This window comes from Staurois parvus, unplaced genomic scaffold (assembly GCF_062004578.1).
Source record: "Staurois parvus isolate SC_StPar_1 unplaced genomic scaffold, SC_StPar_1.0 ptg000120l, whole genome shotgun sequence".
Lineage (NCBI taxonomy): Eukaryota > Metazoa > Chordata > Amphibia > Anura > Ranidae > Staurois > Staurois parvus.
The window spans coordinates 5438407-5466309 of NW_028317916.1; the positions used below are offsets into that span (position 1 = coordinate 5438407).

General features: G+C 41.2%; 1 protein-coding gene across 1 annotated transcript in view; it reads right to left on the reverse strand.

Annotated features, from left to right (window-relative positions):
* TSPAN12 (tetraspanin 12) overlaps positions 1 to 27903 on the reverse strand; it is a 213719-nt gene that overhangs the window by 35970 nt on the left and 149846 nt on the right. Inside the window, exon 6 of the mRNA XM_089672107.1 lies at positions 20027 to 20134. Coding sequence (XP_089528233.1) covers positions 20027 to 20134 — 108 coding nt within the window. The remainder of the gene's footprint in view (positions 1 to 20026; positions 20135 to 27903) is intronic.

Below are 27903 nucleotides of genomic sequence, written 5' to 3' on the forward strand. Positions count from 1 at the left end.
TGCAAAGACTTTGCACTTTGCAAGAGTAGGTGCTCCAGAGCTTAGTAAATGATCAGAAGCTCTGCTGACTTCCATCAGACAACATTCCCATTCCTAAGCCATTAGTTTCCTAGTTGTCATCATGACACATTTTATATGATGGCAGCCAGTTCTTAGCAGGGTGTTTTTTTGTGAGACCCTGAGAAGAAGAAAGTAGGGAACCAATCTTCCTGATGGAAGCTTCCTGAGGTAGACTGACTACATCCAGGTATCCAGGCAGAGAGATTTCCTTTTGATGCTCTGATGCAGGGTATAAGAATGGTAAGACTACGGGGATGATTTACTAAAGGCAAATAGACTGTGCACTTTGCAAAGTGCAGTTGCACTCTGCAAGTGCAGTTGCGCCACAGCTTAGTAAATGAGGTAAAGCTTCACTCTGCAAAGAATACACATGGAACAAACATTAAAAAACAGCATTTTTGCTTGCACAGGATTGGATGATGGAAGTCAGCAGAGCTTCTGCTCATTTACTAAGCTCTGGAGCAACTGCTCTTGCAAAGTCTATTTGAATTTAGAAAATTAACCTCTATGTCTTCATTGAGGTGGAAGCATGATACCACCTCTGGGAGAAAGTATGGTCTTGGACATAAGACCAATTGTCATTGTGAAGAATGAGGAACGCAAGAGAAGGCTGCTAACTCCGAGACATGTCTGACATACGAGATAGCTACCAAAAAGGCCTCTTTGTAAGAAAGGTCATCTATGGGGAGATATCTCTGATGGGTGTAAAGGGTGATTTCTTCAGGGCAGAGATAACCAAGTTGAAATCCAAAGGGAGCACAGGGTGCTGTAATGGAGCCTGATGCAAGATACAGTTAGAATTAAGGTTTTTTGTTGTTGTTTAGTGTTTTTTTTTAAAGAAAAAGGGAAATACTTTGCTTGTGTCCTGTACTGTATGATTAAGATATGAAATTTATCGGTGCCTAAATCATTACCCTGATCAAAATCTGAGCATGTGTCATCCAGTCACAGATGTTGACTATAATAACTATGTTTTCTAACTTCTAAATTAACATAACATGACTTTCTCTAGGTGGTACCGCTGTCCCTCCACTTTCTTTTAGTGCCTTGCCAGCATTGGAGTTGTGGAGATGCTTAAGGCACCATGCTTCATATCTGGTGGATCTGCAAGAATATCCAACCTTTTTGATAGTCTATCTTCAACCTGTATACCTGGGTCATGGGTGTAAATATCCCCAAAACCTCAGAGGTTACTCTCCTGTCTATTATCCCTGGCTTTTTTTAGGTGGCCAAGAAAGGATAACTGAGATTATTCCTCTTTACCAGTGGAACACAGATCCCAAGACACTAGAGGACATCAGTTGTTCCTAGCATAGCAGATTGGATCTCTGAGCTGAACCTCATTATGAGAATGGAAGCACTGATGGCTAAATTGCATGACAGATATGCCAACTCTACTAACAAATCGATCACATGGATTGCATTTTTGACCTCCACTCCTTCCTTATCCCTTGCCTCTTCTACTACTTAAACTGACTGAAGCAAGTTAAAACTTCAGTTCTGTCCTGGCTGCACCTTCTGCCCCACCCCTTTGCCCTTCTTTTCTGTTTGACGCCCCAACTGGGGGTGATAATGCTCCTCCTTTATAAAGCTATATGTAACCACAATGGATTTGCCACACTGCACCTTCTACTCTCTCTACTGTGTCATAATGTGTATTCAACTTGGAAATGTTCTGTGCCCTGTTTTATACTGTGATTCCATATGTAAGATTTTTTTGGGAAGAGGGGTTGACCTTCACCACTGTATTTGTGTTAATTGTATATTAGGTAAAACTTGAAAAAAAAAACATTCTAAAAAAAACAAAAACATTCTAAACCCTCCCCCAAAAAAAACATTCTAAACCCCCCCCCCACAAAAACAAAAATGTTTTTATATTATCTAACATTCGATAGTAAAGCTAGTAATATGTCTAATTACATTTATATTAAATTTCTTTGGAGCAAAACAAAAAAAACAGCAAGTGTAATTTTTTACATGGCATCACTAAATAATACATTGGAAGGGTATATTGACATTTTGAACTTATGCCAAGGATATCTGAATGATGATTCAGCTGTGTTCACTCTGATTACTAAACTTTAATGATCTATTGGGATGTTGCTAATCCCTGTCATATCCAGTAGGTGGCACTGGAGAATCACCAGATGTCAGCTATTTACATAACTAACTAAATTGAAAGAAATATAAATGTCAATCAAGGTCAGCCTAAAACATTCCCCTACAATTTTGTTCTAGACAGGCAGCACACAAAAATCCTTAAGCAACTGTTATCAGGTTTGCTACACAGAGGCAAATTAGCTATTTTTTTACCCCACAAACATGGCATGAAAATAATTTTCCATTACTATTCCTTGGATTCCATTAGTTGAAACCTCTGTCAAGCTCTTTACAAGCTACATGCAACCGGGAATTCCATCACTTAAGGTACTGCTTAGAAAAAAGGCAATTTGACAAATCTTTTTACCAACCTTGGATACATTTATGTATACTATTTGGTTTCTACCTATCCCAAAAGCTGGTGTTTTTCCAGCATTTTGCAGATTAGCATATTGGTAGTCAGTGTTCTCAAGGAACTTCGGCTCCACGGTTTCCATAAGTGTATAGGTGGTATAGGTGGTGTATAGGTGGTAATAATATTGCCAAGGCCTAGGTAGAAAACCTTACATTTACTAATTAGCATTAAATTTAATCTGCAATTTATGTGCCAATGTTGTAAATTTTTCTAAACCTGTAACATGTAATTATTCTGCTGAGATTTAAAATTTCTACATGATTTTGTGCCATTGACAAAAATAGCACCATTCATTTCTGTTCTATTGGGTTATTATGAAAAAGATTGTATAGAACTGGACCCAATAATGATCCTACCAGAAAAGAATCCTGCACTTTTGCCCATTTTGAATAGGTTCCCTTTAAAGCTACCCTTTGTTTATCCATGTATGTATGCCTGTTCTCCAATAGTCTTTAAAGTGGTTGTAAACCCTTACATATACCCAGTGAAGTGAATAGCGATACACAGAGATGAAACAAATCCTCCAACACAAGTTGTATTTGTTTATCTGCAGTATTCTCTTTTCTACATCCATTTAAAGACCATAATGTATAAAGCTTGTCTAAGGTGTCAGAGAACAGTGGGCAGAAAGCTGAAATACATACTGCAGAGCTCAGTGAGGAGAGGTCTGAGAGCTGACTGGAGGGAACGAACACACCCCCTTCACACAGCATATAGGAACTTAGCTGAGGCGATCAATCACAGGAGGTTTGCTGGAGGTCCTTCATTTTGTCTCCTTTTTTCTCTTGGTGTCTGGAACATTTGTCAGAAGGGACTCATGCAGATAGAGGAAAAAAGCAGTAGACAGAAATGGCACTTGGTGTTCTTAACCGAGACAAGTACACACAATAGAGGGATATGCTTTGTCATTATCCCATGTTTGAGGTTTACAACCACTTCAAACAATGTGCATACGTATACCAGTCTATTATGAGGAATGGTATAAAATGCTTTACACAATCCAAATCACATCAGCATTCTCAAACAGAAATCCCTCCTCAAAAAAACTACATTTCAGCTGGATACAGCCCTTCTTTCCTGAACCTCCGCTGATTCTTTGAGTTTATTTTCTATTATATCTGTACATCATCCCTTAGACACAAGACCCACAGGCTGAATCCAATCTAACAGGCCATTTCATGTGGCCCTCGCACCTCTCCTGAAGCTGCAGAACCCCCCCCTCTCGTCTATACCCCCAGGAGGACAGAACTCCTGAGCTTCTCCTTGCAGCTAAGGAGAAGCTAGTCTATGCCCCCAACTCAGCAGTCGGCAGCAGAGAGGAGGACAGAACTCCTCCTACAGATCCTGCGCCTCTTTGTAGGGGTGCACTGTATTGTAAACAGGGTGGGGGGCTCTTGATATCTGGGGGGGGGGGGCTGTGGACATTTGCCTATAATTACTTTGATAATATTATAAATCTATGGCAGCTGAAAAGGAAGATTACATTCCACTGGTAAACTTTACTGGACACTGCTCAGACAGAACACCATGGAAGAACTATGTTCTGTCTGAGCAGTCTCCAATATAGTTTCTTGTGGATGACAACAGCGGTGTGCGACCCTCCTTTTCAGACTTGTATCATCTGCTGCTGGAGTTGGAGTGGGCTCAGTGCTGTTCTGCACCTGCCCTTCACAGCTTAAGTCTTACATTATTACCAAAACCAGTAACAATATTAACCTCTTCACGCTGGAGCCTCCCGGCCCTTTAACTGGTTTCAGATGCCAGGAGGCGGGGCGGGGTTTTAGGGTCATGTGACCGCCATGATTCTCTGTCATGGCTGTCAAGGTTCCGATTGCAAGGGGACCTTTCTGTGAGACACTGACATATGTGCTGGGAGCGAGCAGGGCGCGCGCTCTCAGCACATATGTGTTTTCAAATGGTACGGTCGCTTGGCGTCAAGGCCCAGCCAACGAGAGGCTGCATTTTTGCGTACGGTCGGCGTCAAGGGGTTAATATAAAATGGATTATATGTTTAAAGGAAAAGTTCACTTTTACTAAAGTTTTCCTAAAAATATAGTCCCCACATCCTTCAATGTAGCCTGCACATTAAAATCCTTACCTTCATTAATGCTCTCCAGTTTTTCAATATGTGGCCCTGTCTGGCACAGCACAGCCTTCACTATAAAAATATTTTAACTGGATCCTGTGCATATTATGCATGTGCACAGTGACTCCAAATAAAAAAGAAGTTTGTGGGTGAAAAAAACCCGTCATGCTCACCTGAGTGGATGCAGCATCAGTTTGATCCTGCATCTGTCCCCTACTGCCTCTAAGACTCAGTCTTGGTTTTCAGCAAGCAGAGAGCTGGTGACTGTCAGTCTCCGGCTCTCTGCTAAGCCCCTCCAGTGCTCACTTGAGCGCCGGGCTATGGAGGGGATGGAAACGGCTGGCTCAGCCTCTCATTGGCTCGCTGGCAGGCTGAGCCAGCTGCAGGTTCAGAATCTAGGTGGATTCCAGCTTTAAAGTAAGGGTCTCTCCAGAATAAAAAGTGCCAGAATTCTCCGGAATAATGGCATGCATGCGCACTAGGCACAGGACCTGGCCAGGTTGTTTTTATTACAAAAGCTGCGTAAGCCTAGCAAGGCCACACAGTGAAGAACTCATGAAGAAAAAATGAGTAAGTGTGTTTTGTACTTTAGCACCAAGATCCATTACTAACGATCTAAGAAAAAATACAGGTAAACAGAGGCGTGAATTGACAGCACAGAAAAAACTAAAAATTGCAAAAGAATTTCAATCAAATAATTTAGCTACCACCAATTTAACCACCCAGGCCAAGGGTAGGCAATCTTCAACCCTGCAGCTGTTGGAAGTTCTATAGGGGGAGGAACCTGACAGCCACAGGCATGATTCTCAGAGACATAGGCATGATAGACTTTATAGTTAAGGCACAGCTGGAAGGCTGACGTTTGGCAACCCGATATAGAAAAAGAAAACACTGACCACTGGCTGCTGGGATTCAAAGGCCACACAATAAGTGCCAAAGGACCACAAGCAGCCCCAGGTTAGGAACCAAGGACCTACATCCTTTAGTTACACTATGTACCTTGCTATTCTTCACACTTTCAAATGCAGAAGTTTGTATCGAAGTCAGGAGCACTGCAGTCATAGGTGCAATGTATAAAGGTTTGATGTGTACATTTATTACACACACAGACATTTGAAGCACCATCTATGTTTCTGAACTTCTGAGCAAGTTCTGTTGATAATACAGTATAACTGCAAATCAGTTCCTCCGCTATAACAGGTTTTCCATTATGGTCTTTAAGCCACATGACAACGCTTTCTTTTCTCCTTTCCTTTTCTGGAGTAAAACTTGCTTATTGACTGTCACTGAACATGTCACTCTTGACAGCTAACAAAGTAATGCGCTGTGGGACTTAATGTCTAATTTGAACAATTCTATCAGGACGGATGCAGCACATGCCAAGTAAGAAAAGCTAGGACAGTCTTTGAAAATGATCAAAATATGACAGGAAGGGGATTGTAGAAAATGTTGCCAGGGATCACGGCATGTACGATTTTTGTACCAAAGGCAAACTGCATGGAAGTTTAAAAAAACATTTATGTCTGTGAGACCAATTCTCAGCAAAGCAATGTGTGGCAGTGTGTTTTTCAAAATATCCAGTATGCAGCAGTTCAATTTTCCATTCAGGGGACAGTCAAAACCTGAAAACGTACTGCAATGCATGTTAAAGTGCACTCAATATTGTATGTGGTTGCAGTCAGGTTTATTGATTGGCCCATTAAAATATTGTGCTCTAAAAAAATCAATGCAATAAAAAAAATCAGATGTTGTCAAAAACTTAAAGGGCAGAAATGTGACAATTATGTGAATTAGGATAGCTGAAAGTGGCTACTGAATGAACAGTATAATGCATGTGGGCAGTGACAGAAGGATTCGCCTGCAGTAGTCAGGAAAGAAATAGTGTCAGGGAGCCATGGTGACACTGTAAATCATTATGCACTGCATATATTTATTTACATAGAAGTGTGATAAATCTTCATCAAAGTCAGTGTTACAAAACACATCTTCATTTGTCAATGTCTTGAATCTGATGTTTAATTTACTATAATTACCGGAAATGCCTCCAAACCTTAAACCTTCTGAAAGTAAGTAGATTAATCTGCTGCTAGTATTCTGGTTGTGCTATAATTGAAAATCTGTATCTCATTGTTTTATGATTCAAATTCATCCACAAACATACATCAGGGCAGAGGCTGGTGGAACAATTGGATCTCTGCACACCATTTATTAAGCATGTCTTGTGCATAAAACACAACCGCTCCAGCGCAGTGACTAATATATGGGCAGAGATCTATGATTTACAAGGCATTCACTCAAATAACAGTGTTTTGCTAGGTAATATGCATATCCTATTATAGAAATGTACACAAACAATTTATATTCATATTTTTAATTATGCTTACCATAAAACAAAGCTCCTTTCTTTCTTCCTTTCTTTTTTTTTATTACAATTATTCAGACTGCAAGTTCATTAACATCAGAGAAAGCCATTGAACATGCTGATATATTTTGTTTAATAAGAAGAGAAATAATGGTATTGCTTTCCAAGATGTAAAGTACAAAGTTTGGAACTTCCCTCAGGGTGCACTAAACAGCAAGGGCAGCTCCAGACAATTTGTTTGGGGGGTACTGTGCTGGTCCTGTGAATATAAGTGGGGGTGCTAAGTCCTCTGGTGGCTAAATCTCATGTTATAATAACAGCAGACATAACATAATACATTCTTAGAAAATAAAATAAGTAATGTTAGAGTATATAGAAACCAATCCAGTGTGCAGTATGTAGTGATCATAAATACAGTGGGGAAAATAATTATTTGATCCCCTTCAGATTTTGTACGTTTGCCCACTTACAAAGAAAGGAAGGGTGTATAATTTTTTTCATAGGTGTATTTTAAATGATAGAGACAGAATATCAACCACAAATCCAGAAAAGACACAGGATACAAATGTTATAAATTAAGTTGCAGTTCAGTGAGTAAAATAAGTATTTGATCCCCAAGCAAAACATGACTTAGTACTTGGTGGAGAAACCCTTGTTGGCAAGCACAGAGGTAAGACAAGGTTTGTACACATCTCAGAAGGGATTTTGGTTCACTCTTCTTTCCAGATCTTCTCTAAATTCTTAAGGTTTTTTGCCTGTCACTTGGAAACTTGAAGTTTCAGCTAACTCCATACATTTCCTATAGGATTAAGGTCTGGAGCCTGGCTAGGCCACTCCATGACCTTAATGTGCTTCTTCTTGGGCCACTTCTTTGTTGCCTTGGCAGTACGTTTTGGGTCATTGTCATGCTGGAAGACCCATCCACAACCCATTTTCAGTGTTCTGGCTGAGGGAAGAAGGTTCTCATCCAAGATTTAACATTAAACATGTATTTAATTTACAATACATGGCTCCATCCATTGGCCCCTCAATGCGGAAAAGTCAGCCTGTACCTTTAGCAGAGAAACAGCCCCAAAGCATAATGTTTCCACCTCCGTGCTTGACTTTAGGGATGGTGTTCTTAGGGTCATAGTCGGCATTTTTCTTCCTCTAAACACGGGGAGTCGAGTTAATGCCAAATAGCTCAATTTGGTCTCATCTGACCACATGCTCCCAATCCTTCTCTGAATTATTTAGATGTTCATTGGCAAACTTCAGACAGGCCAGTACATATACCTTCTTGAGGAGGGGGACCTTGTGGGCACTGGAGGATTTCAATCCATGACGGCATATTGTGTTACCAATGGTTTGTTTGGCGACTGTGATCCCAACTGCCTTGATATCATTCACAAGCTCCTCCCTTGTAGTTCTGGGCTGATCCCTCACTTTTCTCATGATCATCCTAACCCCATTAGGTGTAATCTTTCATGGAGCTCCAGACCGAGGGCGATTGATGGTTATTTTGTATTTCTTCCGTGTGGGAATAATCGCTCCAACATTTGTCTTCTCACCAAGCTTCTTGCTGATGGGCTTGCAGCCCATTCCAGCCTTGTGCAGGTCTACAATCTTTTCCCTGACACCCTTTGACAGCTCTTTGGTCTTACCCATGATGGATGGTGAGGTTTGAATAGAAGAAAGAGATTCTGTGGACAGGTGCCTTTTATACACATAACAAGCTGTCGTTAGGAGCGCCATCTTAAATTGACAGGACTAATCTATGTACCATATTAGCACATATCCAGTCTCTGGGAGCCAGAATCATTGTTGGTTGGTAGGGGATCAAAAATTTTTTTACTCACTGAACCGTAACTCAATTTATAACATTTGCATCACGTGTTTTTTCTCTGTCATTTAAAATACACCTATTATAAAAATTATAGACCCTTCATTTCTTGTAAGTGGGCAAACTTACAAAATCTGCAGAGGATCAAATAATTGTTTTCCTCACTGTATATAGCAATGTCCCTTACATTGCTCATGAGCAATTGTAAACACGAGTTCTATATTTGGTTTTAATGGGTGTAAAAAAAAACCCATAGTTGCAGAGCATGGAAATAGCTTCACAGTGTATGGCTTGTAGCATGTACATTTGCTTTGCTACAGTTTAGACAAAATAAGGTCTGGGCATACACTGAAAAGATTGAGGCACTGGTGTCAGGGCAAGCAATAATCCAAAGCAAGTGTCAGGGCCAGCAGAAATGCCCAGCAATAACCTCCAGCAAGTGTCAAGGCCACTCACAGCACAACAACCCACAGCACATAATTACAGCAACCCCTAGCATAATAATAAACCTTTCAGCACAATAATAACCCCTAGCACAATAGTAACCCCAGCACAAAAATAACCCCGCAACATGATAATAATCCTCAGCACAATAGTAATCCACAGCACAGTAATATTGCCGGCACAATAATAACCTCCAACACAATATTAACCCCATTTGACTCAAATGGACTGTGGACATGTAACATACAGTGAGGAACAGAAGTATGTGAACACCCTGCGATTTTGCAAGTTCTCCCACTTAGAAATCATGGAGGGGTCTGAAATTCACATTGTAGGTGCATTCCCACTCTGAGAGACAGAATTAAAAAAAAAATTCAGGAAATCACATCGTATGATTTTAAAGAATTTATTTGTCCTGCATTTGAACACCTGAGAAAATCAGTGTTAATATTTGGTACAGAAGCCTTTGTTTGCAATTACAGAGGTCAAACGTTTCCTGTAGTTCTTGACCAGGTTTGCACACACTGCAACAGGGATTTTGTCCCACTCCTCTACACAGATCTCCTCTAGATCTGTCAGGTTTTGGGGCTGTCGCTGAGCAACATGGAGTTTCAGCTCCCTCCAAAGATGTTCTATTGGATTTAGGTCTGGAGACTGGCTAGGCCACTCAAGAACCTTGATATGCTTCTTACGGAGCCACTCCTTGGTTATCCTGGCTGTGTGCTTCGGGTCGTTGTCATGTTGGAAGACCCAGCCACGACCCATCTTCAATGCTCTGACTGAGGGAAGGAGGTTGTTGCTCAAAATCTCACAATAAATGGCCCCATTCATCCTCTCCTTAATACAGTGCAGTCGTCCTGTCCCCTTCACAGAAAAGCACCCCCAAAGCATGATGTTACCACCCCCATGCTTCACAGTAATGATGGTGTTCATGGGATCCAACTCATCCTTCTTTTTCCTCCAAACATGACAAGTGAAGTTTAGACCACAAAGTTCTTCTTTGGTCTCATCTGACCACATGACTTTCTCCCATGCCTCCTCTTGATCATCCAGATGGTCATTGGCAAACTTCAGACGGGCCTGGACATGTGATGACTTGAGCAGGGGAACCTTCCGTTCAATGCATGATTTGAAACCATGACGCCGTAGTGTTCTACCAACAGTGACCTTTGAAACTGTGGTCCCAGCTCTCTTCATGTCATTAACCAGCTCCTACCTTGTATTTCTGGGCTGATTCCTCACCTTTCTTATCATCAGTGCTACCCCACAAGGTGAGATCTAACATGGAGCCCCAGTCCGAGGGAGATTGACAGTCGTCTTTAGCATCTTCCATTTTCTAACAATTGCTCCAACAGTTGATCTATTTTCACCAAGCTGCTTGGCAATTGCCCCGTACCCCTTTCCAGCCTTGTGGAGGTCCACAATTTTGTCTCTGGTGTCTTTTGACAGCTCTTTGGTCTTGCCCATGGTAGTAGTTGGCATCTGACTGACTGTGGGGTGGAAAGGTGTCTTTAAAGAGCTCAGACAGGTGCTACTAAGTTAGATGAATGAGTGGAGTAGAGGTGGACTTTTTAAAGGCACAGTAACAGGTCTTTGAGAGCCAGAATTATTGCTGTTTCTTAGGTGTTCAAATACTCATGTTCAGCAGTGCAAGATAAATAAATTCTATAAAAATCATACAATGTGATTTCCTGAATTTTCTTTTTAAATTGTCTCTCTCAGAGTGGGAATGCACCGACAATGTGAATTTCAGACCCCTCCATGATTTCTAAGTGGGAGAACTTGCAAAATCGCAGGGTGTTCAAATACTTCTGTTCCTCACTGTATGTTACATGTCCACAGTCCATTTGAATCAAATGGGGTTAATATTGTGTTGGAAGTTATTATTGTGCCGGCAATATTACTGTGCTGTGGTTTACTATTGTGCTGAGGACTATTATCATGTTGCGGGGTTATTTTTGTGCTGGGGTTACTATTGTGCTAGGGGTTATTATTGTGCTGAAAGGGTTATATTTATAAGTATAAATAGTTGATAGAATGAAACATACATTTATTAGTACTTTCAATAAAATCGATTTTAAATAACAAGAAAACCTGCTATAACTCAAAGAGTAATCAACACAAAGGGCACAGTACAGGGGGGGAGGCAGAAGGTCACAGTACGAGGGGATCAGGAGGGCACAATACTGGGATAAGAAGGACACAGTACAGTTTCCAAGACACTGCCTGGGACACAGCTATCCCGGGACAGTTTAGTAAAAAGCATAGCTGTCTAAGCAAATCTGAGACAGTTGGCAAGTATAATGTAATTCAGGATTATCATGGAGCCCCCATGCACCTAGGGCCCCTGGGCAGTGCCAAGGGGTGCCCATGCATTAAGACAGTGGGAGTCCAGTCCCTAAAGCGGAACTTCCCCTTTTGGGTGGAGCTCTGCTTTAAATAGAACTGTTTTAATAATAATGTTTGTTCCCACAGATCTATTTCTTCTAAAACTGTTTATAATGCATTGCACATACTTTACACATAGAATTTGTGGTTTTTAGATGCATCTGCTGTGGCATTCTGGCACCACTGTTGACAACAACCATTGGTGTCAGAGGAATTGGGTAGTAAAGGATATTGTAACTAACTGACCACAGCCAGCTGCACTTGCTGTGATGCTGAAAAGTTCACATGCCAGCCAGCCCAGCAAGCAGGACTCAGAAGCCGTTTCATCCCATCCCAACGTTGCAAGCTCTTACAGAGCAGACCAGACCATCTTTTCCCTTCTCTCCAAATTCTAGAAGCAACCACAACGTGTCAAGAAAAAATATATATGCTTTGCACACCACCTGTCAAACACATAGAGCCTTTACCAAAAAGTGTCCCTTTATGGCATATTGCTTGCATCTTTCCAACTATGATTTGCAAAGTTGTAGACAAAATAGGGCCTGGGGGTACACTGAAAAAAAGCACTGGGCTTAAAGCAGTACTAAATTCTGCAATATTTACCTATCCTGAAATGGTCCGAGGTACCTTGTCTTCTACCCAGCGTCTTCCTGGTGTCAGGCTGCAGCCATCTTCATTGGCCAGAGTAGGATGAAGTCACTCCTGCATAGGAGTTTACCCATCTCGACACACAGGATCTGTGCCAAAATGTATACTGAGCTGCGCATGTACAGCTCAGTGTACATTCGAAAGCAGACTCTTCTGCAACAAAGAGCCTGTCTGCTCCCAGATTTTAAATTAGAGACTTCAGTTACACTTTAACATTACGACACACAAACTTTGGGACAAAATATAATTTAAAAAAATGTTTCACAACATATGCTTTTCTGCATACCAAATGCTGATATAAGGTCAGAGTCTACCTTAGCCCTGATTCACACTGCTGTGACTTGTCATGCGACCTGTGATACAAAGTAGCATGACAAGTCAAAACACATGTATTTTAATTGCAGTCATTACAACCAATGCGACTTCGAAAAAGGTTCCTGTACTACTTTGATGCGACTTCAATGAGACTTAAAGTCCCATGGACTCTAATGTCGCACGAAAGTGCAATGTCACACTGGAGATGGCACAACAATGGGGTTGCTGCAGTGTGAACCAAGCATAAAAGAACTTAATTAAAATAGTCAAGGAGTTGGGGACAACATAGCAAACAGCAACTAAGACAATAATTTGGTCAAAAGTAGAGATGTGCACCATGGAAAAATGTGTCTAGTTTCGTATTCATTGGTTAAGTTAATAATTTTGTTTCATCATATTAGTTATATTAGAATGATTTGTATTTGTAATTCACTTTGTACGTTCGGATTCGTTTTGTATATTCGATATTTTCAAATCGATTCAATTTTGAATTTCAGAAAACAGCTATATTAATTTTATTTTATTAGATTCTATTATAATCTATTCTTTTTTTGGATTTTACTCTATTCTTTTTTCTATTGTATTCTATTCTCTTCTTTAATTTTCTATTCTATTTTATTGTATTTTATTCCTTTATTTTCTATTCCATTCCTTTATTTTCTATTATATTCTATTTTATTCTATTTTTGTCTATTCTAATTCTATACTTTTTTAATGCTATTCTTTTCTAATCTATTCTATTCCTTTATTTCTATTGTATTATGTTCTATCCTTTTATTTTCTATTCTATTCCTTTCTATAAAAGAGCCTAAGTAGGAATCATTGTCTCATTTCACTTTTATACCTTACTGTATTTATTGCAATATGTTTCCATTTCTAATTCAAATTCATTTTTGAATTCAAATTAATTTTCAAGTTTGAATTCATTTTCATATTCTAATTCGGATATTTCGTTTCATTATAATTTATTTTGGATTCATTGAAATTCATTACTATTGTAATTTGGAAATTAGGATACATACAAATCTGCGAATAGGGAGAGTTTTGTTTGATTCATAACAAAACAAATTGCACATGTCTAGTCAAAAGTATGTCATATATACAGGGAGGCAGTCATACTATGTAATGTACAGTATTGTGTTGAGGTGTCCGTAACATAGTGCCCTTTACATTACTGTTTATTGGGTACAAAAGTAAGTCTCATTGTTGCTGTCAGTGGGATAAAACAAGCCCCATCTTTGGTAAACATACATAAAGATATTACAGTTGCAGACAGTCTTAGAGACGCATTCTAATGACTGTTAGTTATGTCCCTTGTGCTGATTTTTCTGTTTGTGATTTTGCCTGCACCTAGGCTTACGTATTAGGCGTAAATGTTTTATTGAGCCAGAGAGATGTGCTTCCTTTTTTCTTTTGTTTTTAAGCCTTGTCTCTTCCTAACCAGAATGTACTGTGATGATGCTGTGTAAACCTAAATTACAGATCTGTGTAAATTATACTGTCAATAACAGACTCAGCCTAAGTTTGAATATAAGGCAAAATTAGCTGATTTCTCATGGAAAGATAATGAGAGGAAAATTTTAATTGCTTGATTTGAGTAATTTAAAAAGCAACTCAATAACCAATCTCTAACTGGACCAGAGTTCTACAAAAAAGAGTGCCAAACAGTGCTTAATAAATCTGTGATAACCTTATAGGAATTCACAGTAATGAAGCGACTATAGTCTACTTTAGAACATTAGGCTCATGACATGCAACACTAAATTGCATTGCATTTTCATTGAAAAAATATATTCTACTATACTATAAAAATATATATTCTAAAGCATGTGTTACAATGGTAAAGAATAAAAAAAAGAAGAAGAAGAAACATTAGCAGGTACATTATGATTTATCTTAGCGTGTTACACTAAAGCTGACAAATCAATGAAGAAGCAGGAAATGCTTAAATTAACAGGAAATCTGTAAAACAATGGATTTCTTTAACACCATGACAAGGCCTGCAGAATGATAGACACAGTATAGTTTTTTGTTTCCTGTATTTGGGCATATATTTGCATTTTGACATCTTTCCCTTGTGACCTTCCTTGCCTAAAAACAGTGGTGATGTAAACTGCAAAATGCACTTTGTAGAAACTCTAGACCAGGGGTCTCCAAACTTTTGAAACAAAGGGCCAGTTTACTGCCCTTCAAATTTAGGGGGGGCGGATTGTGGCCAGTGGGAGTAGAAAATGCCCTAGCATTAGTGGGAGTAAACTAAACCCTAAGCTTAGTAGTCAGTGGGAGGAACAGTTCCCCATCGTTGGTGTCAGTGGGATAATTATTTCCCCATTTCTGGTATCAGTGGGAAGAACAGTGCCCCGTCGCTGGTGTCAGTGGGAGGAACAGTGCCCTATTGCTGGTGTCAGTGGGAGGAAGAGTGCCCCGTCATTGGGATCAGTGGGAGGAACAGTGCCCTGTCATTGGGGTCAGTGGAAGGAAGAGTGCCCCGTCATTGGGATCAGTGGGAGGAACAGTGCCCTGTCGTTGGGGTCAGTGGGAGGAAGAGTGCCCCATTGTTGGGGTCAGTGGGAGGAACAGTGCCCCGTCATTGAGGTCAGTGGGAGAAACAGTGCCCCGTCATTTGGGGTCAGTGGGAGGAACATTGCCCCATCATTGGTGTCAGTGGGAGGAATAGCTCCTCATCGCTGGTGTCAGTGGGAAGAATAGCGTCCCATCATTGGTGCCAGTGGGAGGAACAGTGCCCCATCGTTGGTGTCAATAGTAGTACTTTGAATCAGTGGAAGGAAAAATGCCCCAAGGGCCGGATAAAAGCAAGCAAAGGGTCACATCCGGCCCACGGGCCACAGTTTGGAGACCCCTGCTCTAGACAGTACATACGTTATTCTTCTAGGCAATTTCTCATAGCTTTTCTAACACACTGAGAATACAGTGAAATACCTGGTGTATAATTCCAAAGCACTAATATTCAATAAGGAAGTAGGGGTGAACCAAACTAATTTCCCTAAGAAATGAAAAAACTCAAAACAGGGATGTTTAACCATTAGCCGCCCAGCCTATAGCCGTTTGGCAGCCGCAAAAATGCTCTAGCTTTCCAGGTGCACGCCATTTGGCGTCCTCCCGCACATGCGCAGTTCGCGCGGTTGTGGAGCCACGCAGCGGCGCGATCTGTCACCGGCCGTGTACCTCGGACACGGCCGATGACAGATCTGAGTACCAGCCCCCGTTGCCGGTACCATGTGACCTGCTGTGACCAATCACAGCAGGTCACATGACAGTTGTATACAATTGATGGCTTCATTCATGCCATCCATTGTATACTAGTGCCTAGCTGTGAATGGTCACAGCAGGTCACATGCACATGTCATGTGATTAGCTGTGGCCAAATCACAGCTAAGCACAAAAAAAAAAAAAAACCCTGAATGAATCGATTTCATTCAGGTAAATGCTTGCTTATAGCAAATTAATTCTTTGCTATAAGCAAATTGTGTAAAAAAAAAAAAAAAATACTGATCACTTCCCCAAAGTAGTACAATGTTACTATGGTAACATTGTACTACTTTGGTCATAGTAAAATATGAAAAAAAAATCTTAAAAAAAATAAAAAAAAAAATGTAATAAAAAATTAAAAATAATAATAATAAAAAAAATATATATAATTTTTTTTCATACTGTCATCAGTCAGTGTCCCTGTTCACCGCCATGCCAGTTATATGATGATGCTGTACTGCACTGGTGACAGTATGTAAAAAAAAAATAGTGAAAATAATTTTTTTAATTTTTTAATTTTCCGAAAAATTATGACAAAAAAAATACAACTTCAAAAAACTCGCCATGCCTCTTATGAAGTACGTTGGACTGTCTACTCTGCAAAAAGGGGTCATTTGGGGGATATCTGTACTATTCTGACATTCTTGGATCTCAAGAAATTAGATTGGCTGTCAGTACTTCAGGATTGATCAATATTCAGATCTATACCATAGTTTGTGAACTCTATAACTTTCCTACAAACTAAATAATACATCCTAATTTGGGTTATTTTCACCAAAGACATGTAGTAGAATACATCTCGGCCTAAATTTATGAAGAACAATTATTTATTTGCAAACTTTTATAACAGAAACAAAAAAAACGTGTTTTTTTTTCAAAATGTTTGGTCTTTTTTTGTTAATTTAGCATAAAATAAAAACCCCAGCGGTGATTAAATACCACTAAAAGAAAGCTCTAGTTGTGTGAAGAAAATGATAAAATTTTAGTTTGGGTACAATGTTGTATGACAGCGCAATTGTTATTCAAAGCGTGAGAGCGCTGAAACGTGAAAAATGGCCTGGGCAGGAAGGTGTAAAATTGCCCGGTATTGAAATGGTTAATACTACTGTATACAGTAATTTAACATAGCCATATTGCAGTTTTTTCTGGTTTAATGGGATATGATGCTATTACAAACCTATCGCTCTCAGCTTTCTGATATGAGAAAGCGGGACACCTTCAAACACAATGGGATTGGTTTACTAAAACTGGAGAGTACAAAATCTGGTGCAGCTGTACATGGTAGGCAATCAGCTTCTAACTTCAGCTTGTTCAATTAGGTTTTGGCAATATAACATGGATGCTGATTGGTTTCTATGCATAGCTGCACCAGATTTTGCACCTTCCAGTTTTAGTAAATCATCCCTGATGTATTTAAGTAGTGGACACACCACTACCATGCCTTCAGACCATTAAATCGAACTCTAGGCAAAAAAAGTTTCCTATTGTAGTGGGGCTGTGCCCTCCCTGCAAGGTACAATTGCTCATTTTTGTCTACGGGAGAGATGAAGGGAGATATGCTTACCTGATCTCCACCGTAGAAGACTGGTCCCTGCAGCTACTGCACAAACACAACCTAGTGATCTTAAGTGGTGGACTGTTCCTGATGTCATCAAGCCCAGAGCAAGCTCCATAGACCTGCTCTGAACATGAGGAAGCCAGGAATAGTCCACCACTGGATCATGGTGGAGAGCCGTTTGCCAGTGGAGCAGAGGGTCAGGAAAGTATAAGGCTTTTTCCTATCCCCTGGATGAAATGACCACTTAATGATTACAATACAGGCACAGCCCCACTGCAAGGGAAATGTTTTTTGCCAGGAGTTAGACTTTAAGAATTTATATGCCAAAAATGACTTTTCTAAACCTAGAATTTTTTCTCACCTCCACTTTTCTGCTATACTGGATTTTGAAAACAACAAGACATAAGAAGGCCACATGTAAAAAATAGCACCGCTCAAACACCTATGATTTGTCTTTTTGTTGGTTCTCCTCCCACAGTGGTGCCAACCCCTCTAGGAGCACATCTCATTATATTAAGCAATCCCAATTGCAAAATTAGGAAACAGCCACCACATGGATCAATCACATCTGCTGGTAAGCAAACCGAGGTTTCAGCTACAGTCACGTGGCCAAAATGCAGGGACTGTAGCTGAAGCCTCTGTTAATTTTCCAGTGGATGTGGTTGATCCATGTGGTGTGCACCTCCTAATTATGCTATTAAAGTGGTTCCTAAAGTAGAAGGTTTTTCTTTTACCCTAATGCATTCTTTGCATTAAGGTAAAAAACTGTCTGTGTTCAGCTTACCCCCCTTATAATTACCTAAGCCCAATCTGTGATGTGCATGACAGCAGCCACTCTCTCAGCCCTCCTTTGCCACTGGCTCTCACTGATGTCAATCACAGCCAGTGAGGAGAGAGCGGGGGCAGGGAACTGGTCACACAGGGCATGGTTTTGGAGAGAGCTGGCACAAATGTCCCCATAGCAAGTGTTAGGAATGGACTGGCCAGCAATGGTGGGACTCACCTGCCTTTTGATCTGCAGTACCAGGGCTGGCCAGCGGGTGCTCCCAGCAATCAGAGACTCAACCTTTCAGCCAGCTAACACCTGGAACTGATGATACTGGGGTATTTAAGGGATGGCCAGACTTGCAGACTCTGCCTTGGTGTTGTGTTTGTCCTGGGCCCTGTATCTGTCCTGCATCCTGTTTCTGTTCCTTTGCTGACCCTGATCTGAACTGCTGCTGACTTCTCCTGCTCTGATCCTGGCTTGTGACCCTGACCACCCCTCTGTCTGACCCTCTGTACCTCGCTGCTTGCTACCTGCTGAACCTGGCCTGTGACCCCGACCATTCTCTGCTTGCTCCCCCCGTACCTACCTGCCCAATTGATATTGACCCGGCCTGCCTGACGACGCTTGCTTGTATGTACTGTTATCTGTGGGTGGTTGGTTTGGTTTGTTTGCACTGTATTATGTTTAGTATTGCCCTGCGTTTATGTTTGTATGGTTAGTGTTAATAAATTATATTGTTTATCACATTTCTGAAGTCTGCGTTTCCCTGCATCAGTCACACATCTCTGGTCATACCTGGGAGCCCTGACAGCAAGCCACTTGCTATGGGAGGGTGCTTGTTGGAGGGCAGGAGCCAGAAGCACCAATGGGGGCCCCCAGAAGGGGACTATCAGAACTGTTCTGTGCAAAACCATTGCACAGAGCAGGTAAATATAGCATGTTTGTTGTTTTTAAAAAATACAAATGTATTACTTACAATCAGTTTCAGATAAGAGGTGAGAATGACACCTTTGGCAGTTAAATTGTACATTTTAATGGATATTTGTACATCAGACCAAAAAGATGGGCGACTGAAGTGGAAAGAGGGACAGAGGAATTTCTATATGGTGAACAGTTTGAAAGGTATGCAAAAAATGCCATCTAAAAATATTTCCTAAAAATAAAAACACCACCAGTTGATATCATTCTAGTGATGAGAACTCTGGCAAGCTATTTGTAGCCAAATTGTAATTTACCACATAACATAACCCCTCTGCAATTTCTTGGTTTTCTGTGAAATAAATACTGTATTTGGCAAGTCTATATTTCTATCACTTCAGTGCAAGTGGAAAAATGTGGAAAATTAGGACCTCTCCTCAACATGCCAAAGAATAAACTTATTCAGAGCAAAACACTGTAGAAAATATCCTGCTTTACCACTAGGCCAGAGTTCCTATTTAACAATTAGCATTAGTATGTATCTATTTCTCTCTTGCATTTGCAGCTAGGTTATAATTTGCATTATATTAAAAAAAGCACATATGGATTTTTCTTCTTATTAAACAGTAAACATCTTTGTTAAGTATTTAAGATGTTTACTCTGTAGCTACAATGCCTTGGCGCAGGTGAGACAAAGGACAACATACATACAAGTGTACCATTAATTGACAGATACACAGGCGCAGAGCATAGACTCCTATGGGAGATCGCTGCTCTCAGAAGTGAGCAACTGCAGGGATGGGGATCGTTAAAAAAAAAAAAACAAGACAGGAAAAGGCACACAAACAATTAATAATGTTCTTCTACTTACCTCTCTTTGAAAAAAATTCCAAGCATTAGTCAACCACTGGTATCTTGGTAGACCATAATTTGGCATCCTGGATTTCAAACTAACCATATCAGACCACTGAATTACCGCCTGAAATAAAATAACAATATTAATAACAATGCCATGACATTTCCTGTTTATTATGTATTTCTGTCTGGAATGTAAATGTTAAATAGATCTATACACAAAGATCAAATATTTAAAATTATTATAAATTAGTTTCAAGTCTATAGATGACAATTAACCATTTTTTAAAAGTGATTATGGAAGCGTGAAGAAGAGAAATTTCACTCTAATTCATTAAATATAAAACAGTGACAATGAAACACTTAATCCTTAAAATATACCATGCTAATCACACTTATATCAGAACTCTAAACTCCCTCCCTGTCACATGAAACAAATCGTAAACCTCTCCCAATTCGTCATATTTAATATTTGTATCCCAATGGCAGCTTCTAAGCTTTGGTTTACAACAAAGTGCTTTTTCCTAATTTTTTTGTTTTGTGCAGAACACCCTACATTCCATTCAACATGGTGTACTAAGGGACATGTTCACATCTATGCTTTTTCAGCCACAGCGTTTTTGGTAAGGGTTAGGGACTTTTTTAACCGCAAAATTTAGCTTTTTTGATTCAATAGAGTTCAATGGAGATGCTGCTGAAACTCATGTAGTGCATTATTTTACAATTTTTTTTTACACATTTTTGATGGTTTTTTTTGTTTGTTTTTGTTTAGGAAAAATTTCGTTAAATTTGTTAATTTTTCAACAAATTTCAACTTTTCGGAACAATTGAAATTCAAACCGATTGAAAATTGCTTGAATATCGTGTAAACAATTGCTGGTTACTAAGGAATGGGATGGCAAGCCAGGCACTGTATCCTTAACAACCACTGACTCATCTGCTGTTATCAGGGTTTTCCACTGACAGCTGAATTTCTTAAAAAAAAAAAAAAAAAAAAAAAAAAAAAAAAGGAATACCAGCAATTAAAAATTTGCCCCCCCCAAAGCACCTTGTTCCCATGCTGATGAGGACAAGGGCCTCTACCCCACAACCATAGGCTGGTGGTTGTGGGGGTGTGACTTATTGTAATCTTGGCCCCCAGATCCTGCTCCCCCTTCTGTGAATGAGTATGAGTTACATAGTATTCCTACTCATTCACCAAAAAAGTGTCAAAGGAGAGTAAAAACACAACAGTTTTGGCATTCTTTTTTTACATTCTGATGAGTCATTGCTTATTAAAGACATGGCAGCTGGCTTCCCGGCCCGCTCCTTAGCAACCAGCAATTCTTTACACAGAATTCAAATTGGTCAATCGGTCTGAAAATGTGGAATATGTTAGAAAATGAATAAACCAAATGAATTTGTCAGGGCAGGGGCCGAGGAACGGACAGGCAGGCCTAACAATGTAACGCACTGGCTGACGACAACCACCACCCACAGACCGAAGTCCCTCAGGGCGCGGAGTCTAAGTCCCAGGCTGCCCTTCACCAGGGCCCCTGATGGTGGGGATGGACTTGACGCAGCCAGGAACCAGGTCGCGGCCCCCGAGACACCTCAGCTGCGGTAATGGCCGCCGCCAATGGCGTGTAGCTGGTGGAAGAGACAAAAGAGTAGTCAGACAAGCCGGGTCAACAACAACAGGACAAAACAGTACAGGACAGCAGACGAGAATCACAGGTCACGAGCCGGGTTCAGCAACAGAGGGTCAGATCAAAGGAGAATACAAAGAATAGTCGAGTCACAAGCCGAATCAAATACCAGGAGAGTCACGAGAGTCAGAACAGAGTAATAGCAACACAAAGACACAAGACACAAGTGCAAAGAGCATGTGCGGGCCACAGAGGCTTATATGTCATCAGCCACACCCCTCTGGGGGATGGACCACAGAGACCTGAAGGCATAAAAGGATTCCCACCATGCACAGCAGAATCCAAGATGGACGCCAGCACATGGAGTAACATAACCTCAGGGAAAAGGTAGGACCTTGACAGAATTTAAATAAATTTTTCCTTCAAAAAAAAAAAAAAAAAAGCTAGTGATGCGCCAAAATTTCCGTGGCAGAAACGTTTCGGCCAAAAACACCCCCATCGTTCTTTGGCCGATATGAAAAAAAGCACCGATACAGGTGCCAAAAATAACCCCGCCCCTCGCAGCCTGGTGGTTTTCAGCCTTACCTGAGAAACCATTGAATGATCCCAGAGCTGGACATAGAAATAAGTGAAGGAAAGATGGCATAGTCCGCTCCCATATATGTAACCGGTGTTCAAACCACACATGTGAGGTATTGCCACAAATGTCAACAAGAGCAATCATTCTAGCACTAGACCTCCTAGGTAATATTAAACTGGTAACCTGTAGATATTTTTAAAGCGTCACCCATGGAGATTTTTAGGTACTGTAGTTTGATGCCATTCCATGAGCGTGTGCAATTTTAAAGCATGACATGTTGGGTATCTATTTACTTGGTGCAACATAATCTTTCATATTTTACAAAATAATTGGGGTATATATTGTGGGTTTTTTTTAACCACTTGCCTACCAGGCACTTATACCCCCTTCCTTACCAGGCCAATTTTCAGCTTTCAGCGCTGCCGCACTTTGATTGACAATTGCGCGGTCATGCAACATTGTACCCATATGAATTTTTGATCATTTTTTTCTCACAAATAGAGCTTTCTTTTGGTGGTATTTAATCGCCACTGGGCGCTTTACTTTTTGCGCTATAAATAAAAAAGTGCAAAAAATTTGAAAAAAAAAAAAGTTTGTTTCTTTTATAAAATTTTTCAAACAGGTATTTTTTCTCCATCACTGATGTGCGTTGATGAGGCAGCACTGATGGGCACTGATAGGTGGCACTGATGGGCACTGATAGGCAGCACTAAAGGGCACTGATAGGCAGTACTAATGAGGTGGCACGGATAGGTGGCACTGATAGACAGCACTAATTAGGGGTCACGGATAGGCGGCACTGATATGCAGCACTGATAGGCGGCACTGATAGGTGACACTGATTATGGGTACTGATAGACGGCACTGACTGGCATCACTGCTGGGCACTGACTGGCGGCACTGACTGGCACAACCCCTGGGCACTGACTGGTGGCACTGACTGGCAGCACTGCTGGGCTGCACTGGTGGGTGGCACTGGTGGGCAGCACTGGTGGGTGGGCACAGGTGGGTGGCACTGGTGGGCACAGGTGGGTGGCACTGGTGGGCACAGGTGGGTGGGCACATGTAGGTGGCACTTCTGGGCACAGGTAGGTGGCACTGCAGAGTGTCGATCCCCGCTCTGACAACTGCCGGTTCTCGGCAGTACTTTCCTCACGATCTGACAGCGTGAGGAAAGTGCAGCCGAGAACCGGCACTTGCATTTCCCTGTGATCAGCGTGTCATTGGACACCGCTGATCACGTGGTAAAAGGCCGGTATGATCGGCCTTTTACCACATCTCGTGATCAGCTGTGTCCGTAGGACACAGCGATCACGGAGATCGCCGGGTGCGCGCCCCCTGGGGCGCGCAGGAGAGCGCGTTCTGGGGGGACGTCATATGACGTCCACCCAGAACTGGCTGGCCGCAGTGCAGCCGTCATTCGGCTATCTGCGGTCGGCAGGTAGTTAATCATTAAAATGTTTTTTTTTCGGTTTGGTTTCGGCACCAGAATTTTAATTTCAGTGCACCACTAAAAAAAGCATTACAAAAGTACACGCATGTACAAAAATGCAAAATGCACCGCAAAAAGCACTGAACAAATGGATCAAATGCACACTGCATTTGTGTGGCCCGAGCCTTAAAGCTGATCACCAGGCATGACCCATATTTACTCACAAACCTCCCACTCTGCCTCAACAGCATGTTCCATCATTATTTTTTTCATTTACCTTGTTCCTGTGGCTAGAAAGAGCTTCAATTACCCACTTTAATGTCATCAGCAGGCTTGTAAAATTCATGCATAGGCAGCATCTAGGTGGAGTTGTCAGTAGAGTGTCTTATTTCAGTCCCTATTGGCACAGATATGCCCTTCTCCAGTGGTATATTTAGGCTTTGTGCTGCCCTAGACAACACAAAAATCAGACGCCCCCCCCCCCCCCCTGGCGGAGAGAGCCTGACAGTGACCAGCAACACCCCTGCCCCATACCCCCCACCCGAGAGAGCCTTCCACTAACACCCCCCTACCACCCCAGCGACAGAGAGAAAGACACTTACCTTCACAGCTCTGGACATTCGCGGGAATGACAGTCAGGCTCTGCATACATCATCAAGCAGCCCGCAGCCTCTCTTGGATGCCACGTGGTCCCCATGCCACATATGTCCCTTCTTCCAGGGGGCAGTGCTGCCCCCCTATAAAATGCTGCCCTAGGCAAATATGCCTCTTCCCTGCTCCCCTCCAAAACTACATCTTCCACATAGCCTGTTCCCTACACACAGTGTGTGGGCAAGCTCTTAGGAGTCAAGGCAGCAGCACAGATTTGCTGGGAAATTCGCTACACTATTGGTTGTTAAACAGTTACAATCCATCACATGATATAGCATGCAGCTGATATGTGAAAGTAGTGAGTGCTGAAATGATAAACAAGGAAGAGTTATAAGGATGAAGAGAGAGGGAAGGTAAGGTATCCTCTCAATGCTGACAGCATGTGGCTTGGTATGTTTCGGGGGCGCACGCACATGCTAACTGCCCTTCTTGCCAGGCCAACCAGGTTGCATTCCCTGATAAGGATCTGTTATGGATTTTGGGAGGAACCCACTTTTTTTTTTTTTAACATTAACAGGCTGGGGAAGGATCTGTCACTTAGTGGCTATATATTTTTTTAAAAGTCACTTTTGCAGTGCATGTGCAGGTTTAAAGTGATATTAAAGGAAATCTTTTTTTAAATAACAAACATGTTATACTTACCTGCTCTGTGCAGTGGTTTTGCACAAAGCAGCCTCCATCTTCCTCTTCTTGGTTCCCCTGGTGCTCCTGATCCCTAACTCATGCCCAGTTCCCCCATAGCAGGCAGCTAGCTATGGGGCTCCCAAGCCGCTGCTCTGTGTGTCCATTCACATATAGAACTGCGGCTCGGCTGCACCCCTTCTCTCTCTTCATTGGCTCACTGGCGAGCCCCTGAGAACTGAGGCTCTCCTGCACAGCGCTGTAGTGCAATGGGGCTTGGGTAAGTATTAGGGGTGCTACTGCACACAGAAGGTTTTTTTACCTTTATGTACAGAATGCATGAATGTAAAAAAATCTTGAACCTTTACAACCACCTTAAGGCACCCTCAAGCATGTTGCCATTTAAAGCCCAACTCCAGGAAATTTTTTAATGATCCATTTCAGTGGAGCTGCGATTGCACTGCAAGAGCTATCTGCTTATAACACTTTCCTGAACTTCTGCTCCCTTCGCAGATGCCACTTCCCCATGCACAAGCAGTGGAATGTACTCGGCATCAACACATTTAGTGCAGAGTTATCGTAGGATCCTAGACCGCTACAGTGACGGGAAGAAGATGCTGCCGGATTGAGTAAGTACATTTTTCTTTTATTCTTCCCATTGACCTAAACGCGCAATTAAAATTTGCACTGTGGGTTAAGCCCTACTGCAAGGGATAATTATTTAGTAGCCGAGAGTTGGGCTTTAAGCTATATTAAATGAACACACTCCCCTCTGAACAGTGGGTTTCTGTATTGGTACACAGGAATGCCCTTCATTTTATTTTTTTAAATTGCAGCTTGGCCTTAAAAGAGGTGGTTCTGGCATACTTAGCAGATCTGGCACCCAGGACTGACATTATGCTGAATTGTGCTTGTGGTTAAAATTGTGCGAACAGTGGGGGAGATTAAAAAAGGCATAGTTAATTAAAACCACCGGATACTCAGCACACATATGCTACAGTCCTTTTACCTACAAAGTATGCTTTAATGACGGAACCACACACAACAGTGTAACAGACACGTATAAACTTCAGCACAATTATTTCAATAAAATGAAATTGTTCTACACATATGCTTTTCTACACACAGCCAACCTTACAGAAGAACTTCAGCAGTAATGTACAGTTGTTAGGAGTACAAAATGTAAAACACAGTGAGGGGAACTTATCAAAACTGGGTCACAAGGAATCTGGAGCAGCTATGAATATGCAACCAATTAACTTCTACCTTCAGTTTGTTCATTTAAGCTGTGAAAATGAAAGCTAAAAGCTAATTGGGTACCGCGCACAGTCTCTGCCAGATTTGATAAATTCCTCTAAATGTCTATAGCCACCTTACAGAGCACAAACAAAATGACCCCCTCAAGCCCATATACCTAACTGTACAGATCCCCCCCTAACAATCTTTAATACCCCCTAAGTACAGACTCTACCCCCCCCCATAAAGACCCCTAAGCAAAGAACCCCCTTCACCTTCCCCAGTAGAGACACCTCCCTCTCCTCCCCAGTACAGACCTCTCAATACAGGCACCCCTGTTCCTTGCCCCTGCAGTATAGACCCCTAAGGGCTTGTTAACAAATGTTTTGTTCTTTGAAGAGCCATCCACATTCAGACTACTATTCAGGAAGCATTTGACAGGCAGTGAGGAGGCATTGTATTGAACCTCATAAGTGAACGAGACCCAAGTCATAGAACCCCCTTTCCCCCAGGAAAGACCACTCACAACCCCCCAGTCCACAGTACAGACCTCTTGGCACAGAAGCCCCCCCAGCACCAAATTTTGCTTGGTTCACTCACTCCTATTTCTGAAAAAATCCCTGACAAATATGGGGATTTTCTACAGTCCTTTTCAAAACTAAACACTCCTTAAATACCTGAATAAAAAATCTCTTGGTATAACTTTTGTTCCGTGCAGCTGATTTAACTGCTACCAGTAACATAGTTTTCAGCATGTCAGAAAATAAAACCAAAATCTTTGTACCATTTGTGAGATCATAAGGTATGTGAGGATGTACTTGCCCTATTATTTTAAGTCTATAAGCACTCTGAGATTCAAAGTCACATACATTTTTTGTTCTATGAATTTATTTACAGGAATCACTGCATGCATACATAAAAAAGGAAAATCCCCCTCCACCACCAATCCATATCTAAGGGTTGAATTTACTAAAGAAGAATCACTCCCAAAAATCACTCCCATAGAAAGTAAAAATCTGTAAATGAAAGAAAGTTCGCAAACAGTAACACATTAAGACAACATTGTCTTTTAATTTATATAAAATCCCTAAAATTTTAAAATGAATTCTCTACACAGATAATACTGTTTTTATACTGTTTTAAAATTATCAAGTAACCAAACTTCTTTCAGTGATTTTCACTATTTAACTTTTAGTATACTTATAACCTTCACGCTGTACAAAGCAGCCAAATGTTCTCTACACAATGTACGCACATGGTATATAATACAATACTTTGTAAAGAGATGTGCGCATTCGATCTTTTCACCTGGAAACTGACAAAATGATATATTGGCATTGTATTTTAAATCAAGAAATAAAGATATTGCACTGTAAAACCACAACTCTTCTCACTGGTCCAGGTTTTAATGGAAAGACATGTGATCTGCTCATTTAGGTTTTTCTATGTCCCGTAAAGAGGACAATAGAAAGCATTTCACACCTGCTCTGCACAGAGCTCCAACCCTGCAATAGAAAGAGATTTATTACAGGTGTCAATTCCATGGGGAGAATACCTAGTCTACGTGCAGAAACACATGTTAATATACTAGGTAGTCAGTTTACTTCTGCCTTACTTTAATAAATATTTACTATGGATTTCAAGAAACACCTGCAAACCTGACTGCAGAACTAGGTCTGAAAGTATCTGGGATTCAGTAATGACTTCCTATAAGGAGGTATATGCACAAAGCTTAAACTGACAAT